At 39.3% G+C, this 22,346-nt stretch overlaps 2 protein-coding genes across 3 annotated transcripts in view; one reads left to right on the top strand and one right to left on the bottom strand.

Annotated features, from left to right (window-relative positions):
• Positions 1-19,948, top strand: part of Pxn (Peroxidasin) — a 38,503-nt gene extending 18,555 nt beyond the window's left edge. Inside the window, exons 3-10 of the mRNA XM_017156200.3 lie at positions 5,297-5,512; positions 5,589-5,660; positions 5,750-5,991; positions 6,669-7,322; positions 10,996-11,202; positions 11,290-11,468; positions 12,081-12,262; positions 17,140-19,948. Coding sequence (XP_017011689.2) covers positions 5,297-5,512; positions 5,589-5,660; positions 5,750-5,991; positions 6,669-7,322; positions 10,996-11,202; positions 11,290-11,468; positions 12,081-12,262; positions 17,140-19,789 — 4,402 coding nt within the window. The 3' untranslated portion in view covers positions 19,790-19,948. The remainder of the gene's footprint in view (positions 1-5,296; positions 5,513-5,588; positions 5,661-5,749; positions 5,992-6,668; positions 7,323-10,995; positions 11,203-11,289; positions 11,469-12,080; positions 12,263-17,139) is intronic.
• Positions 19,949-20,349: 401 nt separating this feature from the next.
• On the bottom strand, positions 20,350-21,514 carry LOC108067250 (acyl-coenzyme A thioesterase 13). 2 transcript variants are annotated; one of them, XM_070215921.1, is made up of 3 exons: positions 21,413-21,514; positions 20,839-21,004; positions 20,350-20,783 (listed from the first exon to the last, which is right to left on the bottom strand). In XM_070215921.1, exons 2-3 carry the CDS (start codon positions 20,926-20,928, stop codon positions 20,442-20,444), a joined length of 432 nt encoding a protein of 143 aa, XP_070072022.1. In that variant the 5' UTR covers positions 20,929-21,004; positions 21,413-21,514; the 3' UTR covers positions 20,350-20,441. The 2 variants fall into 2 exon arrangements, with proteins under 2 accessions (XP_070072022.1, XP_017011691.2); XM_017156202.3 differs by having other exon boundaries at positions 20,839-20,997; positions 21,413-21,489.
• Between the last annotated feature and the right edge of the window lie 832 nt (positions 21,515-22,346).

The raw sequence follows: 22,346 nt of genomic DNA, 5'->3' as shown, positions 1-22,346 counted from the left end.
TAGGCTCGATGAGGCATCGGACTGTGGATTCCGGAGTCCACTGTCCAGAGTCCGTAGTCCACAGTCCGGAGAGTCCGGAACCCGGACACGCACTCAGCGTGTGTGCACATTGAAGTGGACCATCGTTTGTCACACGTGGTGGGTGCGGAAGAGGCTGGGTAGAGTGAGTGAGTGGGGGAAGTGGAAGTGCAAGTGGTGGCAGCAGCAGCACAGTGGTGCAAAGTGGAGAGGTGTTGGCTATGCAGAAAGGGACTCGCCAAGTGGCTGGGAATTTTAAAGCACTCGTCGGCTGTGCAAATACGATAGCGGTGTCTGAGTCAAAGGGCAAAAGAAGCCGTGTTTCCTTGTTGATGTTGATTCAAATTAGACTGATCCATCTGCCCGACAGCTCTCGGCTTGACCCACTGTGGATGTGAATCTGAATGTGGCTGGTGGCTGCGGCTGAGGCCCTGGATGTGGCTATATTCCTTGTTGACTGTTGGTGGCGGGGCTAATGGAGTTTGCAAGAAGTGGGCAAAAATGTGGATCAAGCAGCCGCATTCGCACAAAGACCCCCTCCTTTTACCACCATTTTCCACTCCTTCCTTCAAAAGAGAAATGCGAGCAACTTTGCAAATTGTTGCTGCCACCCGCATCCCAGCCTGCATCTTGCTGCCCCACTTCCTTGGACCCACCGCAAACTGCATGAGGTTGCCAACTAGCTGCACCAAGAAAAATATTTACCAAAACTTTGAAAGCACTTAAAAAATATTTGGGAAATTTTTCAAATGGGTTAAAGAAGAGTTTTTAATTAATAATAACTAATTTATTTATTTATTATTTTGCCCATTTTTTTATACCCTTGCAGAGGGTATTATGATTTCAGTCAGAAGTTTGCAACGCAGTGAAGGAGACGTTTCCGACCCCATAAAGTATATATATTCTTGATCAGCATCACAAGACGAGTCGATCTAGCCATGTCCGTCTGTCCGTCTGTCCGTCTGTCCGTCTGTCCGTCTGTCCGTCCGTCTGTCCGTCTGTCTGTTTCTACGCAAACTAGTCTCTCAGTTTTTGAGCTATCGGGACGAAACTTTCGCAAAAGTCTTCTTTCTATTGCAGGTAGTATATATGTCGGAGCCGACCGGATCGGACAACTATATCTTATAGCTCCCATAGGAAGGATCGGAAAAAAAAAACTTTAAAAAATTCTAGCTTCGGTGTTTTTTGAAATATTACCTTCTACTTTTGGGGATGTTATTTTTTAAATATTTCTGAATTTCGAATTAATTATTTAAAAAATCAGACTACTATATCATATAGCTGCCATAGGAACGATCGGAAAATTAATGGAAAAGTAATAGGAAATAAATTCTAGCTTCTTTGGTTTTTATTGTATTATCTTCTACTCTAGGATATGACTCTTTTTAAATATTTCCGAATTTCAATTTTAATTTGATCAAAATCGGACGACTGTATCATATAGCTGCCATAGGAACGATCGGAAAATTAATGAGAAATATTAGAAAATTGAACATTTTTGCGATTTGTTAATTAATAGGAATGATCTGCAAGGGTATATAAGCTTCGGCTGGCCGAAGCTAGCTTCCTTTCTTGTTTTAATATTGTTTTACTTTTATAAAAATGTATCTGTAAAATACGTTAGGTTAAACCATTTTCTATTATAAAAGTAGATGCTTAAATAAGGGAGCAACTCTTTTTTTTAATATATACCACAACTTAGGAAACACTTTACAAATATAAAAGAATTTATATTTAAAATTTAGTAAAGAATTAAAAAGTAAAAATTAACTATTTGTATTCAAATTTTTTCGAAAGCCTAAATTTAAAAAAAATAAAATTTTTTTTTTATTAATTTTCGAATATTATTTAATTGTAATAAGAAAATGTATCTTGTTCAGGACCAAAAAAATCAGGAACAATTAATTTTGGACCTTATATTTTGATAGTTAAATTTTCTTGAAGTTAAGGAACATTTTTTTCGAGTGTAGCTCTGAAAGCGGGGTTACCACATGGACACCAGTGGGTCGACTGGCCTCAGGACTTGGGTCTTTCATCAGGCCAGAGCCAGAGCCGTAGCCATAACCATAGCCATAGCCATAGCCAGAGTGCAAGAGATGGAGCCAAGACCAAAACCGAAGCTGAAACCAAGGAGTGAGAAGTGGAAAAGCGGTGGCTGCTTTGTTTATGTGGCTCCATTTGGGCGTATGCATGACCCACTCAACCACCCATCTGAGCCAGCCACCCACCGCCATCCTGTGGTTGCTGCTATTGTTGGGCTGGGGCCTCAAGCTCTACGTGTGAGTGGTTTTAGTGTTGTTCTGGATTTTTGTACCCCTTATTTATAGAGAGGAAAGGTATACAAAAAAAGAGAAAGTATGGGTTCTAAGGTGTTAAAATATATGGGTGCTTTTAGTCTTGATCAGTCGATAACCAAGTCCATCTGTTCATCTCAGTTTGGTTCCTTTGCAATAATAAGTATCTAGCGGACTAAAATCTTTATTAAAGGTGTCTAAAAGAATGCAAAATTAAATGTTTTATCCTTAAATCGCTATATATATACCAAAATATTCATACTTTAAAAATAATCTTAATAATTACTACCCAACAAAAGGTGTCTAAAAAGATGCCATGAAAATATAGATACAAAATCTCGGCACTTATCCAAAAACCTTAAAAGTAAATTTTTTTAAAATATTGATTTCAACCTCTTAAGGTTTTTGTAATACTTTTAGACACACATGATTTTATATCTATCCATTAAAGGTCCTTTGAAAATATAAAAACATCACATTACGATAATCTAAACATTAAACTATAGGATTTATTAGTGATTTTAAATCATTTACATGTTATGATGTTTTTCATGATTAATGGGTACCTAATAGTCGTACCCCTCGACTTAAAAGCTCTATCTTGTTCTGGATTTTTAAGTTGTTTTCGTTGTCGTAGGTTGTTTGTGTTGCCTTTTTTGTTGTCCTGTGTGCGAGGTTTTGCCTTTTTTCCTGTGTGTGTTGCATCCTCGTCTTTAGTTGCAATTTGAGGCACAGACACAGACACACAAACACCGAAACAGACACGAATGCACTTGGCCAACACACACATAGGAAACACAGACACACTGTGAAATGCTGACACCAATTAGGGTTGCAGGTTGTTGCCGTTGTTGTTGTTGCCGCCGTTAGTTGCTGTTGGTAGTTAGTTAGTTTGGTTGCACTTTGTGCGTTGCATGTTTACAGTGGCCACAAAACATAATTTCTGTTTAGACAACTTTAGCCCCAGCTCCAATTGCACTAGCTTCTGGCCAAAAGCTTTGCAAAAAAAACGGGGTAAGGTAGGGGTAACAAAAAAAAAGAAGAAGAACAACAGGGTCATAATTATTGCGCCAACAAAGAGAGCTGCAACATCTGCCAGCGGTAAACGATGTTGCCAGCAGGCAGCAGGCAACACCAGCTGAATTTTCGGTATAATTTTCACTTTGGCCAAGAAACTTTTTCGCTGCCGCATTGAATTTGCAACCAGCTAGCAGCTAAAACCCGGCCAAAAGCAGCAGCAGCAACAGCAAAAGCAACAAAGTTCATGAGTTGATTAGAAACTTTTTTAACCGCTCGCTGCAGCTACATCCTTAACCCGCTGAAATCCTATAGCCAACATGCTTCTCAACCAGATATTGCACTCGGATAAAATATTTTATGGCTTTTCTAAAGTGCAATTTGGGGTAGAGCATGCTTTCTTAAATTAAGAAATTAAAATACATTAAAAGGAATTCGGTGTTAATATTATAATATTCTAGCTTTTTGGTTATCAGAAAATATTTTTGTGAAACATTTTTATATCTTTAAAACAATTTGTATAGTTTAAAAAATTTTTTTTTAATTTTTTACTTTTTTAAAACTTAACTTTCCTTAATATTTTGTTTAAATTGTATGACCTTATTTTTTATAGATTTTAGATTTTTGTACATAAAGCCTAATCCTATTTTTCGATAATTTTTGGAATTATTTATGATTCCTGTTTATCATGAAAAATGTTCTTAAATCTATTTATCAAATTAAGGACTAGAGTTATTTCTATTGAGAAAGTATGTACTCTTAAGATATGTTTTAAAAATGTATTTCTTTTGTCAAAAATATTTCATTTTATGTTTTTTATTAAATTTAATATAATTTCTCTAAGTGAACTGGTTGCTAATGGCAGCTCGTGAGCTTGGCATATGCGAAGAGACCTCAATCCGTGGCTTAGGTTCCCGTTCCCAACTCTGCACTATATGCTATATATGGTGTACCGTATACGTATACCGTATAGCAGTTGGTTGCCGGGGTTGCCGGCTTATCGCTTGGCTGCTTTGTCGCATAAACTATGCGAGCATCAACTTTTTGTAATTAATTTTTAATGTGTGCAAAATGTTTGTGTAAACGAGTATGTTGTTGTTGTTTGGAGAGCGAGAGCTTCGCCATATCAAGCGGATGTCGTTAGAACGGTTTATCAAGCGCTCTAAGAGGCGGATAAACTGCGGCTCCGGTGTGGGAATATATACTTTATATGTATACTATTTAAGTTTGTGTTTAGCTGGCGCAAATAATTGGATTTCGCTTGAAACTAGGGGGTGCGAGCCAAGACTTGCAGGCTCTTAATTCCTCAAACGGCATTTCTTTGCACTAATTGCATATGACAATGCTGCATAACACAATCCATATCCCAGCCACCCACCTGACTGGCACCCTCAAAAAATAAACCCACCCAAACACCCATTAAAACACCCACATAGTGCGAGAATGAGAGGGAAGAAGGAGTGAAGCAGAAGAGCAGACCGCATGACGAGAATTGGCATTGCCAACTTGCAGCAATTTGCCAGAACCAAAAATTGATTTACCCTCGACTGCAAGTCTTCCAGTTTCAATGCACTGGGAGAAATTATGTTTAAGAATCCCCGTATTCCTTGTTCTCCCTCATTCTTATTAAGAAAATTGGCATCATTGGCCGAGTTGCATTTTTTACAGCATTGGCATCATTGTCAGTTTGAAACAATGATGCCAATCATTTGTCATTTTTCGTACTAAATTACATTTTGTTAAATTTCAATACTAAATTCGGGTAATATATTTTTCCTGAGTGCAGTATGCTCTCCTCCTCGCTCACTCTGTACCCGTTTCGCATCCATCCATCAGATAAACGTTTTGCTATCTGCAATCTGGGAATCGCATTCGCATTCAGCCCCCTTTGTCCACTCCACTCCACTAACGCTCTATCTCTCCGCTGTGTTCTTGTGTTCCCCCTTTCATGGGAAACATTTTTGCAGAGATTTGCGTTTCAATCACATCGAGGAGCTGCCGGCCAACGCGTTCAGTGGTCTCGCCCAGCTGACGACGCTCTTCCTCAATGACAACGAGCTGGCTTACCTGCAGGATGGGGCACTCAATGGACTGACGGCGCTGAGGTTCCTCTATCTGAACAATAATCGGCTAAGCCGCTTACCCACGGCCATCTTCCAGCGAATGCCACGCCTGGAGGCGATGTAAGTGAACCCGCCTTAATTAAGGATCCCCGTTCGAGCAATCGCCTTACTTACTTTCGTCCCTTTCCCCTTTCAGTTTCCTGGAGAACAATGACATTTGGCAGCTGCCCGCCGGCCTCTTTGACAACTTGCCGCGTCTGAATCGCCTGTAAGTCGATGATGATTCCCTTTTTTTGGAAGTGGGTGTCTCGCCTCCTGTCACTAACTTTTTGGACTGTCCTCTGGTTCTCCATTCAGGATCATGTACAACAACAAGCTGACCCAACTGCCCGTGGATGGTTTTAATCGGCTGAACAACTTGAAGCGCCTGCGACTCGACGGCAATGCCATCGACTGCAATTGTGGCGTCTACTCGCTCTGGCGCCGCTGGCACCTGGATGTCCAGCGTCAATTGGTGTCCATATCGCTCACCTGCTCCGCTCCCCAGTTGCTTCAACATCAGGGATTCTCCAGCCTGGGCGAGCATCACTTCAAGTGCGGTAAGTTTTAGTAAAAGGGGTCGATTTTCATGGATACCAAGAAAAATATAAATCGTTGGGTTATTATTATAGATTGTTTATTAGATCACAGAAATCTGTAGAAATTGTAAAAATTATTTTAAATTTTAAAACATTTTAAGCATTTTAGTTGCGGTTTTTAGAAAGTTGGCATCATTGTCCGACGGGTACAATGATGCCAATCATTAGTTAATTTCAAATGCTGTGAAAACTTTAAATGGTGCCAAAGAATTAAATATAAATTATAGAACATCTTCTACGATGCATTTAAAAGTTATGTCAAATCTGTAAAAAATTTCACATACATTTTAAGAATTCTCTTTGACAATATAATTAAAATTACTTTAAATTCTCAAAAAAGCTTAAAACATAAATATTTTAAAAAGTGGCTTTTTATTTTTAAAACAAAAAAAATGTTTAATACAGGTTTTAAAAGTTTAACAAATATTTCTGTAAATTTACCTCTTAAAAAATGAATTGGATTGACTATTCAAACACATAAGCTCACCTTCAATTTCAATAAATTTTCCTTTAAATTGAGTCGAACGAATTTCCCTGAAAGCCCCAGACACGATTCGAAGCATGATTTCTGATATGCGCCGCAGCTGCATTTTAATGCCTCATTGATGGCCCCTCTCTGAAATGGTATTACTTTGCAGCCAAGCCGCAGTTTCTGGTGGCTCCCCAAGATGCCCAATCCTCGGTGGGGGAGCAGGTGGAGCTGAGCTGCGAGGTCAGCGGCCTGCCACGCCCCCAGATCACGTGGATGCACAACACCCAGGAGGTGGAGATTGAAGAGGAGCCACCGAGGAGGGCGGAGATCCTGCCCAGCGGCAGTCTGCTCATCCGCAGTGTGCAGCCCAGCGACATGGGCATCTATCAGTGCGTGGCTATCAATGAGATGGACGAACTGCGCTCCCAACCTGTCCGCCTGGTAGTTAATGGCGCTAGCCACCCACTCGATTCGCCTCTGGATGCCCGCAGCAATCAGGTGTGGGCGGAGGCGAAGCCATCATCGGAATCACCATTACCATCGCCACCGCACTTCACCCACCAGCCACGCGACCAAATTGTGGCCCTCCATGGCTCCGGACACGTGCTCCTCGATTGCGCCGCCTCCGGCTGGCCACAGCCGGACATACAATGGTTCGTCAATGGCCGCCAACTCTTGCAGTCGACGCCCAGCCTCCAACTGCAGGCGAATGGCAGCCTCCTCCTGCTGCAGCCCACCCAACTCTCCGCCGGCACGTATCGCTGCGAGGCTCGCAATTCTTTGGGCAGCGTCCAGGCCTCGGCCCGCATCGAACTGAAGGGTGAGTACATTTTATAGAGATGCTACATTTTGAGTGGGATATATATTTGCTAAAAAAGGTACTTGCTCACATGCAGAGAAATGGGGTGGAAATCAGTGGTTAATAGCTGGCATGAACAAAATAATTAAATTTACATTTTACAGCATAAGTTTAGAGTTTACTGATTTAATTTTTGATTTTTCAAAGATTTTTTACCAGTTCTAAATCAATAAAACGGAAAACGCGAATTCTTTAGCATTATGTACAGCAAATTAAGTTATTACTGAGGTATTTTTATTTATTCCAGGTTTTTCAATTGTTATAAATCAATAAAAAGAAAATACGAATTCTTTAGAATTATTTTGAATTTTTCACAAAATTGTTCTAGAAAATTAAACCCAAAAAACGAAATACGCCAATTCTTTAGCATAAAATATAAGCTTTTTGGAAAAATTATTTATTACACCCATAAAGTAAGCCAAAGAATCCCACCACTTATTAACAAAATTAGTACCCAAGTACTAACCATCACTGTAGAATTCCTGGGTCCTCTTCCAAATGGAATCCCCCCTCTTTAAAAGGCCACACTCCATCTCATTCGCAATCGCCATCGCCCTGTGACAGCCACACAGTTGCACCCGGAATACGAGTCACAACTGTCGCGTTTTACTCAATTTGCAGTCGATTTAATTTGTTTTCGTCTGGGAATGGGAAATGGCAACGATTCCGGAGGCTGGGGAGTGCCATCGAGACTGACCACGCCAAACTCAACTGATATTGGGGCATTGGGACTTTGCAGATGAGTTTGCCCCGGCGGAAAAAATACTAGTGGAAACCCCACTTTCCCAATAGGAAAATTGCGACAAGTTTGACAGCAGGTGGTGTCGGTGATTGGATGGAACTTCATGTAGACAAATCAAATCGCAAAAGTTTTGTATTTTTGCACTCGGCAAAGTTGGCGATTTTTGGGAACAAAAATGTAACTAATTTGTAGGATTTTTATTTGGGAGAAATGGGGTAATATTTTACCAGATATATATTTTTTATAGGTTACTCAATTGGATTATATATAAAATTGCCTTATTAATATAACATTTATTTTATTGTAATTAATATTATTCCAGAGAATTTTTAGTCATTAAACATTTTTTTCCTCTTTTTCTGTGATTGCGATTTTTTTTTGTTTTTTTTTTTGGCCTCTGCTTTTTTTTTCAGTGCAGTGACTTTATGCGATAGTAAATAAATTGCTCTGGGTTTGATTGGCGCACATTAAGCGCTCTCGCTTCGCAGCTACTGGCTTCTTGCTTTTAGCTGCTTGCTCATTAAATAACCGAAGAAGTGCATCCCGGCAGGAGGTTAACCCCGAAACAACTTGGCACTTGAGCTCTTTATGTTTTTCCATTCGTTATTGCCGTATTTCGAGAGCGTTTTGTACGTGACTGTACTTTATGGCGCAATAGAAACGGCCAACGGGGAGTGAAATATATATATACTTCCTAAATATTGCCCCAGGGGAATGGAGATCACAGACGGCCAAAAGTGCATCCACCGCCGCCTTGATGCAGCGCACAATGCACAATGGCTCATTATAATTTGTGGTTGTCGGCACAAAATGAAGTGCGAAATTTATGCATTATTTTGCTGAATTAAGTGCAAAAATTATAAACTATTATGTGCGGCGAGGGCACGCACAAATTGCGCGCGATGCACTGCGGTTTTGCGAAAAATGGTGAATGGTGAACGGTGAATGGGGATTAGGGGATCAAGGGGTTTCGAGGGGTTTCCGAGGGGACTACGGGGCGGATGAACTGTTTAAGCAGTCAGGCATGGCGCTTGGTCAGCATAATTAACCCGGCAAACGCATAAACAGACACGGGCAAACACTCGAGCAAACACAAACATTCGTATATTAATAAATATGGCGGCCGCGCTGAAAAGTATGCTGCGAGAATTTTGTATTTCATATTACGCATACGCCCCCAGGGCCGCGACGAAAGTACAGTGCACTATAGGCTGGATGACAACTTTAGGTGGCCAAAAGTAATTTTTTGAAAGTCCTTAAAATTAGGATCCAATGATGTCATTCTGTTAGGATAACATCAGACTTTAATGTTACATACCAGAAATTTTAACAGAGTCTCGCACTGTTAAGGTACAGGCTGTTAGAACAGCTGTTGGCAGTGACGGGCGCACGTGGATCAAATAATTTAATAAAAACAAGAACTTTTAAATTAATTCAAAGAGCAATTTAGAACGATTATAACAACCGGTGCTTTACGGCATCGAAAGAGAGTGTATTAAACTAATTATTTGTATATTTTAAGTGTTAAAATATAATTCGGTTTCTTTGCAATTGACAATTTATTTATACCCCTTTAACTTTTAACAAATCGAAATAAAAACTCATCTTTAAATAGACAAACAAAGAGAATGTGACCTAGTTTCACCTTAATATTTATACTGGGTTGTAGGGAATACAATTCTTGTTCATATCAATGTTATTTGAAGGTGCACTTTTGCGCACTTTTTCTTGAATATGTATTTAAAGGCCTCGACCTAAAACGGCAAAACACACGCAAAATTGGTGCACAAATCTCAATTGCGATGATATTTTTAATGAACGGTATACAGGTATCTTTCTAATTATATATTAGTAATTAAAAAATTTTTTAACACCATCTTTTCAAAAGAATAACTTTGTTAAAAAGTATTTTTGAATTTTTTTTGTTTCCTTTATTGATTTTAATAATTAAGACTCGATTGCACTTAACAAAAAAATGGAAGGCACTCAATTTTTTTTTGGTAATTATATACTTTTTATTATAAGCAAAACAATAAAAAAATATAATTTTTAAAGTTTATTTTTGTCATAAAAAAAATTTTTTTTTTTTGAAAAAAGGCGTGACCATGCCCATTTTTTCATAAAAAACATAAATTTAATATTATATATGCAATTAAAAAAAAATACCTTTAAATTGTTGCTTCGTTTTTAAGTTATTAATTAAGGCCACAAAAAATGGTCATCCAGCCTATAGTGCAGTGGAGTAAAAAGGTAAAAGGTGAGAAATAATTAATCAGAAAAATATTTAAAATAATAGGTAAATAAAAAAAACATAAATAGGTAATTAAGTAATTAAGTAATACAAGTTAAAAAACAATTGAAATGAAAAAAAATATCTAATTGATAAGTTTTAAAAATTAATTTGACATTAATCATATTGATTTTATTGATATTAAATAAGGTAGTATGTGTAGGTTCGGAAATATTGTGTTTCCTAATTATTAGAAATACGTTTTCGTAATATTTGCTTTACCAAATAATTTCATAACAAAATTTTAATTTTAAAATGGCTATGAAAATATTTCAGTATAAAATTCAATTGTATTTATTTAAAGTATATCTTTTAAAATTTGGTTTTAAGTTGTGAATTTATTTATAAAAACCCTTTTGTGATTTTAAAAAAGTTTTTAAAAATTAATTCCCAGTGCGCAGCGGTTAAAGCGGGTCAAAGGGCGTGAATTTGGGTGGGTGGTGGTCGTTTGGTGTTTGGTGGTGCCGTGGCAACAAAAGACTCATAGAAACCAAACCCAAAAACCCCTTCGCTTTTAGCCGCTTGTTGCTGCCATTTGGAGCGCAGTAAAATTGCTCGAAAATCACTCATTCGCCCCGTTGCACCGCTTGCCACTCTTGCAGAATTGCCCGAAATTTTAACTGCCCCGCAAAGCCAAACAATCAAACTGGGCAAGGCCTTTGTGCTGGAGTGCGATGCCGATGGCAATCCGCTGCCCACCATCGACTGGGAGTTCAATGGCGTTCTGCTGGCGGAAAATACGCCCCAGCTGCAGTTGGAAAATGAGAACACCGAACTGGTGGTGAGTTCGGCCCGCCAGGAGCATGCCGGTAAGTAGGGAAAGTGATTTTCCACGCGAAAAACGGTTTACATTTCATTTCAATTCGATACCTTCCTTTCCTTGGACATTATCCCAGGTGTCTATCGCTGCATTGCGAGGAATGAGAACGGTGAGTCGAGCATGGAGGCCACCATCACTGTGGAACGGTCGCAATCGCCACCGCATATCGCCATCGAGCCCACCAATTTGGCGGCCATTACGGGCACCACCATCGAGCTGCCCTGCCAGGCCGATCAGCCGGAGGACGGACTGCAGGTAAACCTTTACATACTTACCTTACCCAAGATTGGCCACGGAATCGGAAACTTTTTTATTTACCCGCCACTTGTTGACGTTTCCTTTTCGGTCTCATTTTCCGCTTGGCCATCGGAAAAAATATCCCTAAAATTGATTTTATAGCTTGGTTGCATCATCAGAACTGTCTGGCAAAGCGGCTTAAAAGATTTCCATAATAATAATAATAGTCTTATTTATTTTTGGAAGTAAATTTGTATAAAGGTGTCCAAAAGTATGCAATAATATTTATTAACTGGGGAATTCTTTGCATTAAATTCTTTTTTGATTCATACTTTTAAAAAGCTTTCAGAGAGATTAAAATAAACTAGTGATAAGGTATACTGAATTAGTATTACTAATAATAAATATCTGCAAACATTTTGTAATCACCTACAAATTCGAAAATCCGTCGCAATAAATTCTTTTTTTCGTTGCATACTTTTAGACAGCTTTTAAAGAGCTTTAAAAATACTAGTAATAAAGTATATTAAATTGAATTTATTTATATTTAAGATGTTTCATAAAAATATTATTATATTATATTTAGACTTACAATAATATACCAAAATTTCTTCCTCTGCATTTTCTCAGATTACTTGGCGCCACGATGGCCGGCTCATTGATCCGAATGTGCAGCTGACGGAGAAATATCAAATAAGCGGCGCCGGCAGTCTCTTCGTCAAGAATGTGACCATCCCCGATGGCGGACGCTACGAGTGTCAGCTGAAGAATCAGTTTGGCCGCGTTTCCGCTTCCGCCCTCGTTACCATCAGGTGAGCCAAACGGAACGGAAGATTCCGAATCAAAATCAAATAGCTCAACTTTGAGCAGCGACCGCAACTTTAATTGCGCTGTCGGCGGTGTGAAGGGCGGATTGCATAAAACTCCATTAAAATCAAAGGGAAAACTTTTGCTCAAAGGCTGGAAAGAAAGAACTGTGGGGGAAAATCGTGGCAAGAAAAGGCCTCTGCCTCTGCTTCTGCCAACAGAGGACGCACTTAAAATGCGTTTAAGTGCGCGGTAAAGTTGCTTAATTAATTGAAAAATAGTTGAGCCGCAGAAAAACTGAACATTAACTTAACGATGCTGCTGGAGATGTGAGAAAGTAAGTGGAGTATATATTTTAAAATCTTTATTGGCAGCATTACTTTTAATTTTACTTGCTAAAGCATTTTAAATTAAATGTATGATTTTGGTGTCCTGTATTTACTGTATTTCCTGTATTTCTGAGTATAGAAAAACAAATATTTATTTAAAAAATGTGTTATTATATTTGAAACAATTTTATTTACAATTTATTTTGAATATTTAAATATTAGTTATAATTATTTAATTTTTAAAATCTATTTTAAATGCTACAAAATTTGTTTTAAAATTAGACTGCAATGTTTTACAATTGCTGGCATATTTTTGGACTCTGCATGCCTCAAATGATTTCTTAATCCTTGCGGAGCTCCACTGAACTAAATTGCTTGGAAACCACTCTCCGCAAAACTATGAAAAGAACATAAAACCATAAAATAAAGCTGCCAGCTAAACTGCTGCTGCTGCACAGTGGTTGGAAACCAGGAAAAATCCTGGGAATTTTTAAGGGTTACCCAGAGAGAATATGAACGAACGACCGAACGAGGAGGATAAACATCAAACTCCGACTGGCTGTTATCAGAAGCAGTTAACAGCTGCACAAACTTGCTAATCCTCTCCAGTTGCCAAGGCAAAGGCTTCAAGCTGCAATCTACAAGCTCCTAGCTTTGGAACTCTAAAACTCCACTGTGTTGTCAGCTAAACTGCAAATAAAATATGCACCAAGAACATCAAAAGGCGGCGGAGGAAAGCACAAAAGTTGTCGCCGCCATCGCCAGTTTTCAGTTTTCCTGTTGCCAGTTGCCAAACTGAAAAACGTGCTAAGCCCGGAAGAGCTACGTGCCACACTCACACTTACATGCGGGAAATTTCTGGGGGGAAATTCGGGGAGAAAATTGCAAAAGACACAGGCAGGCAGTGGAAATTCCTCACTGAGGCAACCGCACAAGTTATCCAAATTGCCCAAATTGAAATTGAGTTGACAAGTTGCTGGCTGCAACAAGAAATAGAAATGCTACACACTAAATAAAACATAGATTTTGAGATAAGACATTTGGGACAAGACAAAAAAAGGGTGGAAATTAAAGTCAAGATTATAAATAAAATAATTATGATTATGGGACACTAAAATATGTTTTAAATAAAATGTTTTCAAGGTAAAAAAAAAATTATTTATAATACATAAATATAAAAAAGTAATCAATTTATCTGTATAACTTTTTAATACATGATTTAAATTATACCATTGTTAAATACTTAAATTTGTCAGCTTAATTTTTTGTAGAAAATAAATTTATATCAAAAAAATAGTTAAATACTTTTAATACATTTTTTCTTAGTGTATCTTTTTGTACGAATTCATTCAATTCAATTGATTTTCACCTAAATATTTTATACACTAAAAGGTAATCTTCACAAAATTCCCCCTTCATTTAAAATGTTAGCATCCCTCTGCAGAGAAACTAGAATTTGAAAATGTAAGTCAATTTATTATTATTTAATTTAAAATGATACTTGACATATTTAGTTTATATTTTCTTAATGCACTTTAATTTTAAGACATTTTTATTAATGTGCAGGCGGTATTTTGTGGCCCATTAATTCCAGGTAAAAGATTGTTTTTTAAGGTGCATCGAAACTAGAACTTGTACCCATCTTGTACCTCAACTTTCACACTCCTTTGGCGGCCTTAGAAGTTTTCGAAATTGTTTGTTCCGCAAAAGGCGACACGATGTGAATTTATTGAGCAAATGGTCTCTGCATCCATCCATTCGCCACAGGCCGTAAATCAATTTGAGGTGGTGAAAAAAAAGGGTGGATTACCAACTTGGCCATTAACCGCCGACTGGCGAATAACTGGAGACCAATGATGGCCCACAAAAGAACCGCCATGGCGGCTTACTTTTCTGCTTGCACAGCCATTTTCCAGATGCATAATGCAGCAGCACAGGAAAAGCGGTTGCTGGATAATGGTGGAAATCTGGGGGATTTCCATGTGTGTGCGGGCTGTGTGCATGGAGCATTTAGTGTCAGGATGGAAGGACGAAGGACTCAGGACGGAAGCTGAATCGGCTTACAGTTCTGCGCCGGCAGCATTAGAAACTTTACTCATTACGGCGGGAAAATGCCGGGAAAACCCAGTCGCCAGACCGCAACAAAGCAGCGGGGGTGGAAAATTATAAAGAAAAAATCTGCCATCAAGAAAAAAAACTAGACAAAGTGTGAGAAAGCAGCGCGCCAAAAGTGAAAAACTATGTTGGAAGAAGGATCTGGGGGCGGATTCCCTAACCCCCTCTATAAAGAGCGAAAAGCGAAAACCGCTGAAAGACCCCGACGAAAACCACTGCAACAAAAATAACAGAAACAACAAAAACACACCGAAATCCGCCTAAGTTGTGGGTAATGCTGGGCGTAAAACAAAAGCTTATCCTGTTACTGCAATTTTTGTTGTTGCTCCTTGTGGAGGAGAAGGAGGAGGTGGCGCCACCGCTGCTCCTGTGATCCTGCTGCTGCTGCTGGCAAAAAGGCTAACCACGGAAATACATTGCCGTACGCCGCAGCATGTGGCAAACGAAAAGGGAGAGTGAGAATGAGTCGGCGGAAGTCGGAAGTCGGAAGGACCAACGAAAAAACCTCGCACCAAATTAGGCAACTAAAAGAGGTGACTGAAAGGATACCCTTCCTATAAAATTAATTTAATTGGATTTAAAATTAAAATAATAAAATTAAATTAAAAAATCCCTTTATTTACTCATACAAAAAATAAAATATAAGATATATGTAATAAGATGAATTTCAAATATAAAATAAATTAAGACGTGTTTATTTGAGGTGTAAATGTGACACATTTTTTTTTTAAATATTATTACCTAAATAAAAAAAAATATAATAAATCATTATATATACCTCACATTTTCATTAAATATAAATAAAAACCGAATATGATTTAAGGATTTGAAAAATGTATTTTAAAGTTATATATTTAAAGAAATTATCATTTTATAACAAAACATTTCGTTATTAAAAATATGTCAATACTAAATATCCTAGAATATTTGTTATAAAAAATAGCATAATTTGAAAAAATAGTTTTTAATTTGGCTGCATATTTTTTCTTGTATTTAACAAGCTATATTTCATTTTTCCAGTGTAAATTTCATCAACATCTTTTTTTTCAACAATTTTTATTAAGTAGCTATTTTTTCAATAAATTTTAAATACATTTTTTAATTTCAACAAAGATTACTACCACAATTTTAAATTCTATAGTAAAGTCTCCTTAAAGTTTTGCACCTTGACTTTAAGACTTTTTGAAGAACCCCACCAAAAACCATTATCTGCTGAAATAATGGCAAGAATGATTCCCAAAACTTTGTGCAAAATTATCAATGACCAAAATACCGTGGGCAATTGTCAACTGTAGAACAACGGACACCCCGTCGAGTCGCACAAAAAACAACAAAAATAATAAAATAATAGGACCAGGCAAAAGGGCAGCCGCAGAATGGCAGCGTGGAAATATGTAGTCCTTGGCTCCGCAAATATCCACTGCCTGAAGGCGGAGGACTAAAACCAGGACCAAAACCAGTGGCAACTGATAGTGCCAGACTTCTGGTGCAACAGGGTGTATTATGGTCGTTAAGTTATTACCTACAACGTCGCCTCCGCTGCACAATGCCAAAGTTTGCACAGGCGAAAGTTTCCTAAAGGAGCATTCCTTGGCAGCAGAATGCCAGGCATGAATTGTTGTTAATGCTGGGCCCATTTTCCTCCCGCTCCTCCCCACTCAGAGTTGCAAGGCAAAAAGCACAGAACGCGGATTTTTTTTTTTGCAAAAAGAATTCAGCATAATTTTTGTGCTTGGAAAGAAAAAGGCAGGGAAATAGACTGGCTGGCATTTTTATTAGACAACGCGGCCATTTCGGGCGACTCCTGGCGCTGGCATTATGGTAATTAAAATGTGCAAATTCCCTAAGATATCTTGATTGTTTCAACGCTTTGTGTTCTCTCCATTGGGGGTGTCAACTTGGGCCTTCAGGCATTTAATAAAGATTAATCAGAAATTAAATCGCAAACTGGTAGAGTAATGTCCTTTACATGGGCAAGGGAAACTATGGTTTGGGGTCACCATAAGACATTTTTATCACAAAATAAAATAGTTTTTAAACTCTACATTAAGAACTAGATATAAATGACATAGCACTTTAACAAAACTGAAAACCTGGATCACCAATTTAAATCTTTTATTTATTTAAGTGTCTGCATAGAACTGTTCGGGGTCACCATAAGGTATTTTTTTGCATAATTAAAGATCTGCAAACTCATCGTTTAGCACATCATAAATATTAGGTATCGGGGTCACCAATAACTTTTTTTTGTAGATCTAACTTTCGGTTTGGGGTCGCCAAAAGCTATCTTTATCACATAACATAAGGGATTTTAAATTCTATCTCTGGCACACTTTAATAACGTGTTTTTCCTTATGCAAAACTAAATATTGGGGTCACCAACTTGCTTCTTTGATTAATCTTATTTCCTAACCCTTTTCTTTTTCTTCCCCCTTCAGAAACAATGTGGATCTGGCGCCAGGAGATCGTTACGTACGCATTGCCTTCGCAGAGGCCGCTAAAGAAATCGACTTGGCCATCAACAACACCCTGGACATGCTCTTCTCCAATCGATCCGATAAGGCTCCACCCAACTATGGTGAACTGCTGAGGGTTTTCCGCTTTCCCACCGGCGAAGCCAGGCAATTGGCGCGAGCGGCGGAGATCTACGAAAGAACTTTGGTGAATATCCGGAAACACGTTCAGGAGGGTGATAATCTGACCATGAAGAGCGAGGAGTACGAGTTCAGGGATCTGCTATCCAGGGAGCACCTGCATCTGGTGGCGGAGCTATCGGGTTGCATGGAGCACCGTGAGATGCCAAATTGCACGGATATGTGTTTCCATTCGCGATACAGGAGTATCGATGGTACTTGTAATAACCTACAGCATCCCACGTGGGGAGCTTCACTCACTGCCTTTAGGAGATTGGCGGAACCCATTTATGAGAATGGTTTCAGCATGCCCGTAGGTTGGACCAAGGGTATGTTGTATTCGGGTCATGCGAAACCGAGTGCACGGTTGGTTTCCACTTCGATAGTGGCCACCAAAGAGATTACCCCCGATGCCAGGATCACGCACATGGTGATGCAATGGGGTCAGTTCCTCGATCACGATCTGGATCATGCCATACCCTCGGTGAGTTCGGAGAGTTGGGATGGCATCGATTGCAAGAAGAGCTGTGAGATGGCGCCACCCTGCTATCCCATCGAGGTGCCTCCCAATGATCCCAGGGTACGAAATCGTCGTTGCATTGATGTTGTGAGATCCAGTGCCATTTGTGGTTCCGGGATGACCTCCCTCTTCTTCGACAGCGTTCAACATCGCGAGCAAATCAATCAGTTGACCTCGTATATAGATGCTTCCCAGGTCTATGGTTATAGTACGCCCTTTGCCCAGGAACTCAGGAACCTGACTTTCCAAGAGGGTTTACTTAGGGTGGGGGTTCACTTTCCCAAGCAAAAGGACATGCTACCCTTTGCGGCGCCCCAGGATGGCATGGATTGTAGGAGAAACCTGGATGAGAACCAGATGAGTTGCTTTGTCTCGGGAGACATAAGGGTAAATGAGCAGGTGGGCCTGCTGGCCATGCACACCATTTGGATGAGGGAGCACAATAGGATAGCCAGGAAGCTGAAGGAAATCAATTCCCACTGGGATGGTGATACTTTGTACCAGGAATCCCGTAAGATAGTCGGTGCCCAGATGCAACATATCACTTTCAAGCAGTGGTTACCCCTGATAATTGGTGAGAGTGGCTTGAAGATGATGGGTGAGTACAAGGGTTACGATCCCCAAGTGAATCCCAGTATAGCCAATGAGTTTGCCACGGCTGCCTTGAGATTTGGTCACACTATTATCAATCCTATACTGCATCGCTTGAATGAGAGTTACCAGCCCATTCCCCAGGGTCACCTGCTCCTCCACAAGGCCTTCTTTGCCCCCTGGCGTTTGGCTTATGAGGGCGGAGTGGATCCCCTGATGAGGGGCTTTCTGGCTGTGCCGGCCAAGTTGAAGACCCCCGATCAGAACCTCAATACGGAACTCACCGAGAAGCTATTCCAAACAGCTCATGCTGTAGCCTTGGATCTGGCTGCCATAAATATCCAGCGGGGCAGGGATCACGGAATGCCGGGCTATAATGTCTACCGGAAGCTTTGCAATCTTACAGAGGCCCAGACCTTCGATGATCTAGCAGGTGAGATCAGCAACGCAGAGATACGCGGGAAGATGAAGGATCTCTATGGGCATCCGGATAATGTGGATGTTTGGTTGGGTGGGATACTAGAGGATCAGGTGGAGGGTGGCAAGGTGGGTCCCCTCTTCCAGTGCCTCCTGGTCGAACAATTCAAACGCCTGCGGGATGGCGATCGTTTGTACTACGAGAATCCTGGGGTCTTCTCACCCGAGCAGCTAAGCCAAATCAAACAGGCCAACTTTGGTAGAGTTTTATGCGATGTGGGTGATAACTTCGATGAGGTAACCGAGAATGTGTTCATTTTGGCCAAACATCAGGGTGGCTACAAGAAGTGCGAGGATATAGCTGGGATCAATCTTTATCTGTGGCAGGAGTGTGGAAGATGTGAGAATAGTCGACCGGCCATCTTTGATTCCTATATACCACAAACTTATACAAAGAGGAGTAGCCGGCAGAAGAGGGATCTTCAGGATATCACCACCACTGCTGAAAGCTATGATAGTCCTTTGGAATCCCTCTACGATGTGAATGAGGAAAGGGTTAGCGGTTTAGAAGAACTAATTGGCAGTTTCCAGAAGGAACTGAAGAAACTCCACAAGAAGCTGCGTAAAGTGGAGGAATCCTGCAATTCCGCTGATACCGAACCGGTGGCTCAAGTGGTTCAATTGGCTCCTGCTCCGCAGCAAGTGATCAGCAAGCCCAAGAGGAGCCACTGCGTCGACGACAAGGGAACCACGCGGCTGAATAACGAAGTCTGGTCACCGGATGTCTGCACCAAGTGCAACTGTTTCCACGGTCAGGTCAATTGTCTAAGGGAACGATGCGGCGAGGTCAGCTGTCCCCCGGGAGTTGACCCCCTCACGCCCCCCGAGGCCTGCTGCCCCCACTGCCCGCCGTCTCTGGTCAAGTGAGGATCTCAGCCGCAAGAAATACGCATATCGATGTACACGTTTATCCGTAGTAGCCACTCACTCACTCTAATCAAAACGCAAAAAAAAAAAGAAAAAATAAAAAAACACACCGGCAATTGCGCAATGAGCATGTTTAATTGACAATTAACTAACAATGTACTGCTACACATGTAATAAAATAAAGCACATTAATATTCCATAAATAAGCGAGTCGTTTTGAATTTATTTGGAATATTTCAGATAATTGGAAAAGTTTGTATTAAATACTAAAATCAAAAAAAATTACAAGTCCTTAAGAATTTTGAAATATTTTCCTAACACCTGGAAAAAATAATTTAGAAACTTAGAAAAGTTTATCTTTTGCCCGTATTAAACAACCCAAAAAATCTTTATAATATCAAAACCTTTTTTAACAGACAAAACTATTTAAAATATTCAAAATCCATTTAAAATAAATCTTTAACAAATAACATTTAAATTCCAAGACTGTTTTAAAACAAATTTAGTTTCGAAAAGTTTTTATGTTTTAGAAATACCTATAAATCAAAATAGCTTTAAAATAATCTAACAATATGCCAATGCCATATCACTTTATTAAAGCAACTCCCGATATTACAAAAATTGTAATTAAAAATCCTTCGCAATATACAGTCTATTCAAATTTGATATATTTCAGGTGGGTGCCCTTGGCTATCACCGTGTCGTCCTTCTTGTGCTTTAAAGTGCAGTCGATGAAGGCCAGGTACTTGCCCACCTTGGAAAGATTGGCCTGAATCACCACGTCGTCGCCCAGTTTGGCTCCATTTAAAAAGTTTACACTAAGATCCACCGAAACGCCGGGATGACAGGGTTTCGACATTAAAGCGTAGGTGGTAATCATGTCCACCAGAGTCATAATATAGCCACCGTGCATAAACTTGTACACATTCACATGATCCTTGTCCACTTTCAGTTCAGCTGTGCAGGCTCCATCGCCGCCATCCACAATCTTGACCTTTATTAGGAGAGATCAGATAAAAGATTAGATAGTAGGTATTTAATGATCTTACCTTTTGAAGGTGACTTTCAAAACCCGTTGATTTGGCTATAATTTCGGTGATATGTTTGGCAAATTCGACTCCTTTTTTGCGAGTTCCCATATTTTTTGCTTTTGATGGATGTTGCTCTATAGACGATCCGTTGGGTTCTATTCAACTGCAATAGAAATTCTGATTTCTTCGGAAAGATTAGAAAAATACTAGATACATTTTTGTAAATAGACTGATTGATATAGATAGATAGATAGTCGTATCGGGCACTTAAGTGTCAAGTCCTCTTTAGCAAGGAATTTCAGAACAATCCATTTTTATTGTATAGTTTTTTCAAGGAAAGATTATATTAGGTACTTGATAGAGGGTTAATACATATACGTTTATGGAAGTACTTAGACTAGATTGCTGCAGAAGCAGAAGTTGTAGATGTAGATTGTAAATGGATTGCTTTGATTTTATTTCAGTATCTGATTTCTTTATCTTCGAGTGCAGTTTTCCGCCTTTTGATGAGAGCAAACCACTTACAATTATCAAAATAAATGTACACACAAATTAAATGAAGTCATGAAACAGTAAAGGAATGTTCAACTACCAAACTTCGACCGGAATGCCTCCGAAATCAGCTTACAAATCGCACAAAATAACGTAACACCTAAAAAAAAAACAATAACAATTCCAAAACAAACAACAGCTGTTTTTCCGACTAGCCTGCAATCGATTTATCGAAAGGTTGTCAAAAACAACCGGCAAGAAATCGATAAAATTAGTCTTTTCAAATTAAATTTGCCATCAGTTATTTTGAAATTATTTTAAAATTGTGTTATAGTCCACAAATATTTAATGCTCAATAACTACTCAATTATTGTTCCAATAAAATCTTTAATACTCCTTCACTGCTTTCTCAATCGTCTAAGTCGATATCATTATACAAAGTCGAATTTCCAGGCACAGGAAATAGCGGGGAAGTGTTATTGTCCAACTCCAGCTGCTTTTTATACATTTTTAGCATCTTAGAATAAACTTCACTAGATTCACTGGACTGAGACTCATATCCACTGGCAGCCTTCAGCTCCTTCAAAAGTTCTTTCCTCTTCAAAGTGGAACTTCCCGAGGGCTTAGCGACAGCACTCAACCCTGAAAGGGAAAACTTCAATATGTTAAATCATCCTGTTCATTCGTCATGTTACCGTTCATATCAGCAGACTCATTAGACTCATCAGCACCATGATTTCCACTAGCCACACTGGTAACCTTCTCCTGGGAAACCTTCTCTTTCTCCTGAACAGTGTCACCAGCACTCGCTTCCTTGGAATTTCCCGTAGGTTGCTCAGCTCCTCTGGTTGGCCCTCAAAAAAACTTTTTGGCACGCTCATGGCGTAATCACCGGATTTAAATGTTATTTCATCCATTATTTTTTCTTTATCGAATTTTTTATTTTTTTATTTTGCTGCTCTACAACAAATCACCAACTTGATTTTCTTATCGTCGAGTGCTGTGATCCGCTTTTCAATGAATGATATCAAAAG

This window comes from Drosophila takahashii, chromosome 3L (assembly GCF_030179915.1).
Source record: "Drosophila takahashii strain IR98-3 E-12201 chromosome 3L, DtakHiC1v2, whole genome shotgun sequence".
In the NCBI taxonomy this organism is placed as follows: domain Eukaryota; kingdom Metazoa; phylum Arthropoda; class Insecta; order Diptera; family Drosophilidae; genus Drosophila; species Drosophila takahashii.
The sequence above is the reverse complement of the archived record's forward strand: the minus strand, read 5'-3'. Positions and strand labels throughout refer to the sequence as shown.

Coding starts and splice junctions, on each gene's coding strand:
- LOC108067250 (XM_070215921.1), bottom strand. CDS start 20,928: ATGGGAACTCGCAAAAAAGGAGTCGAATTTGCCAAACATATCACCGAA. Junction 20,784..20,838: donor TTGAAAGTCACCTTCAAAAG/GTAAGATCATTA, acceptor CTCCTAATAAAG/GTCAAGATTGTGGATGGCGG.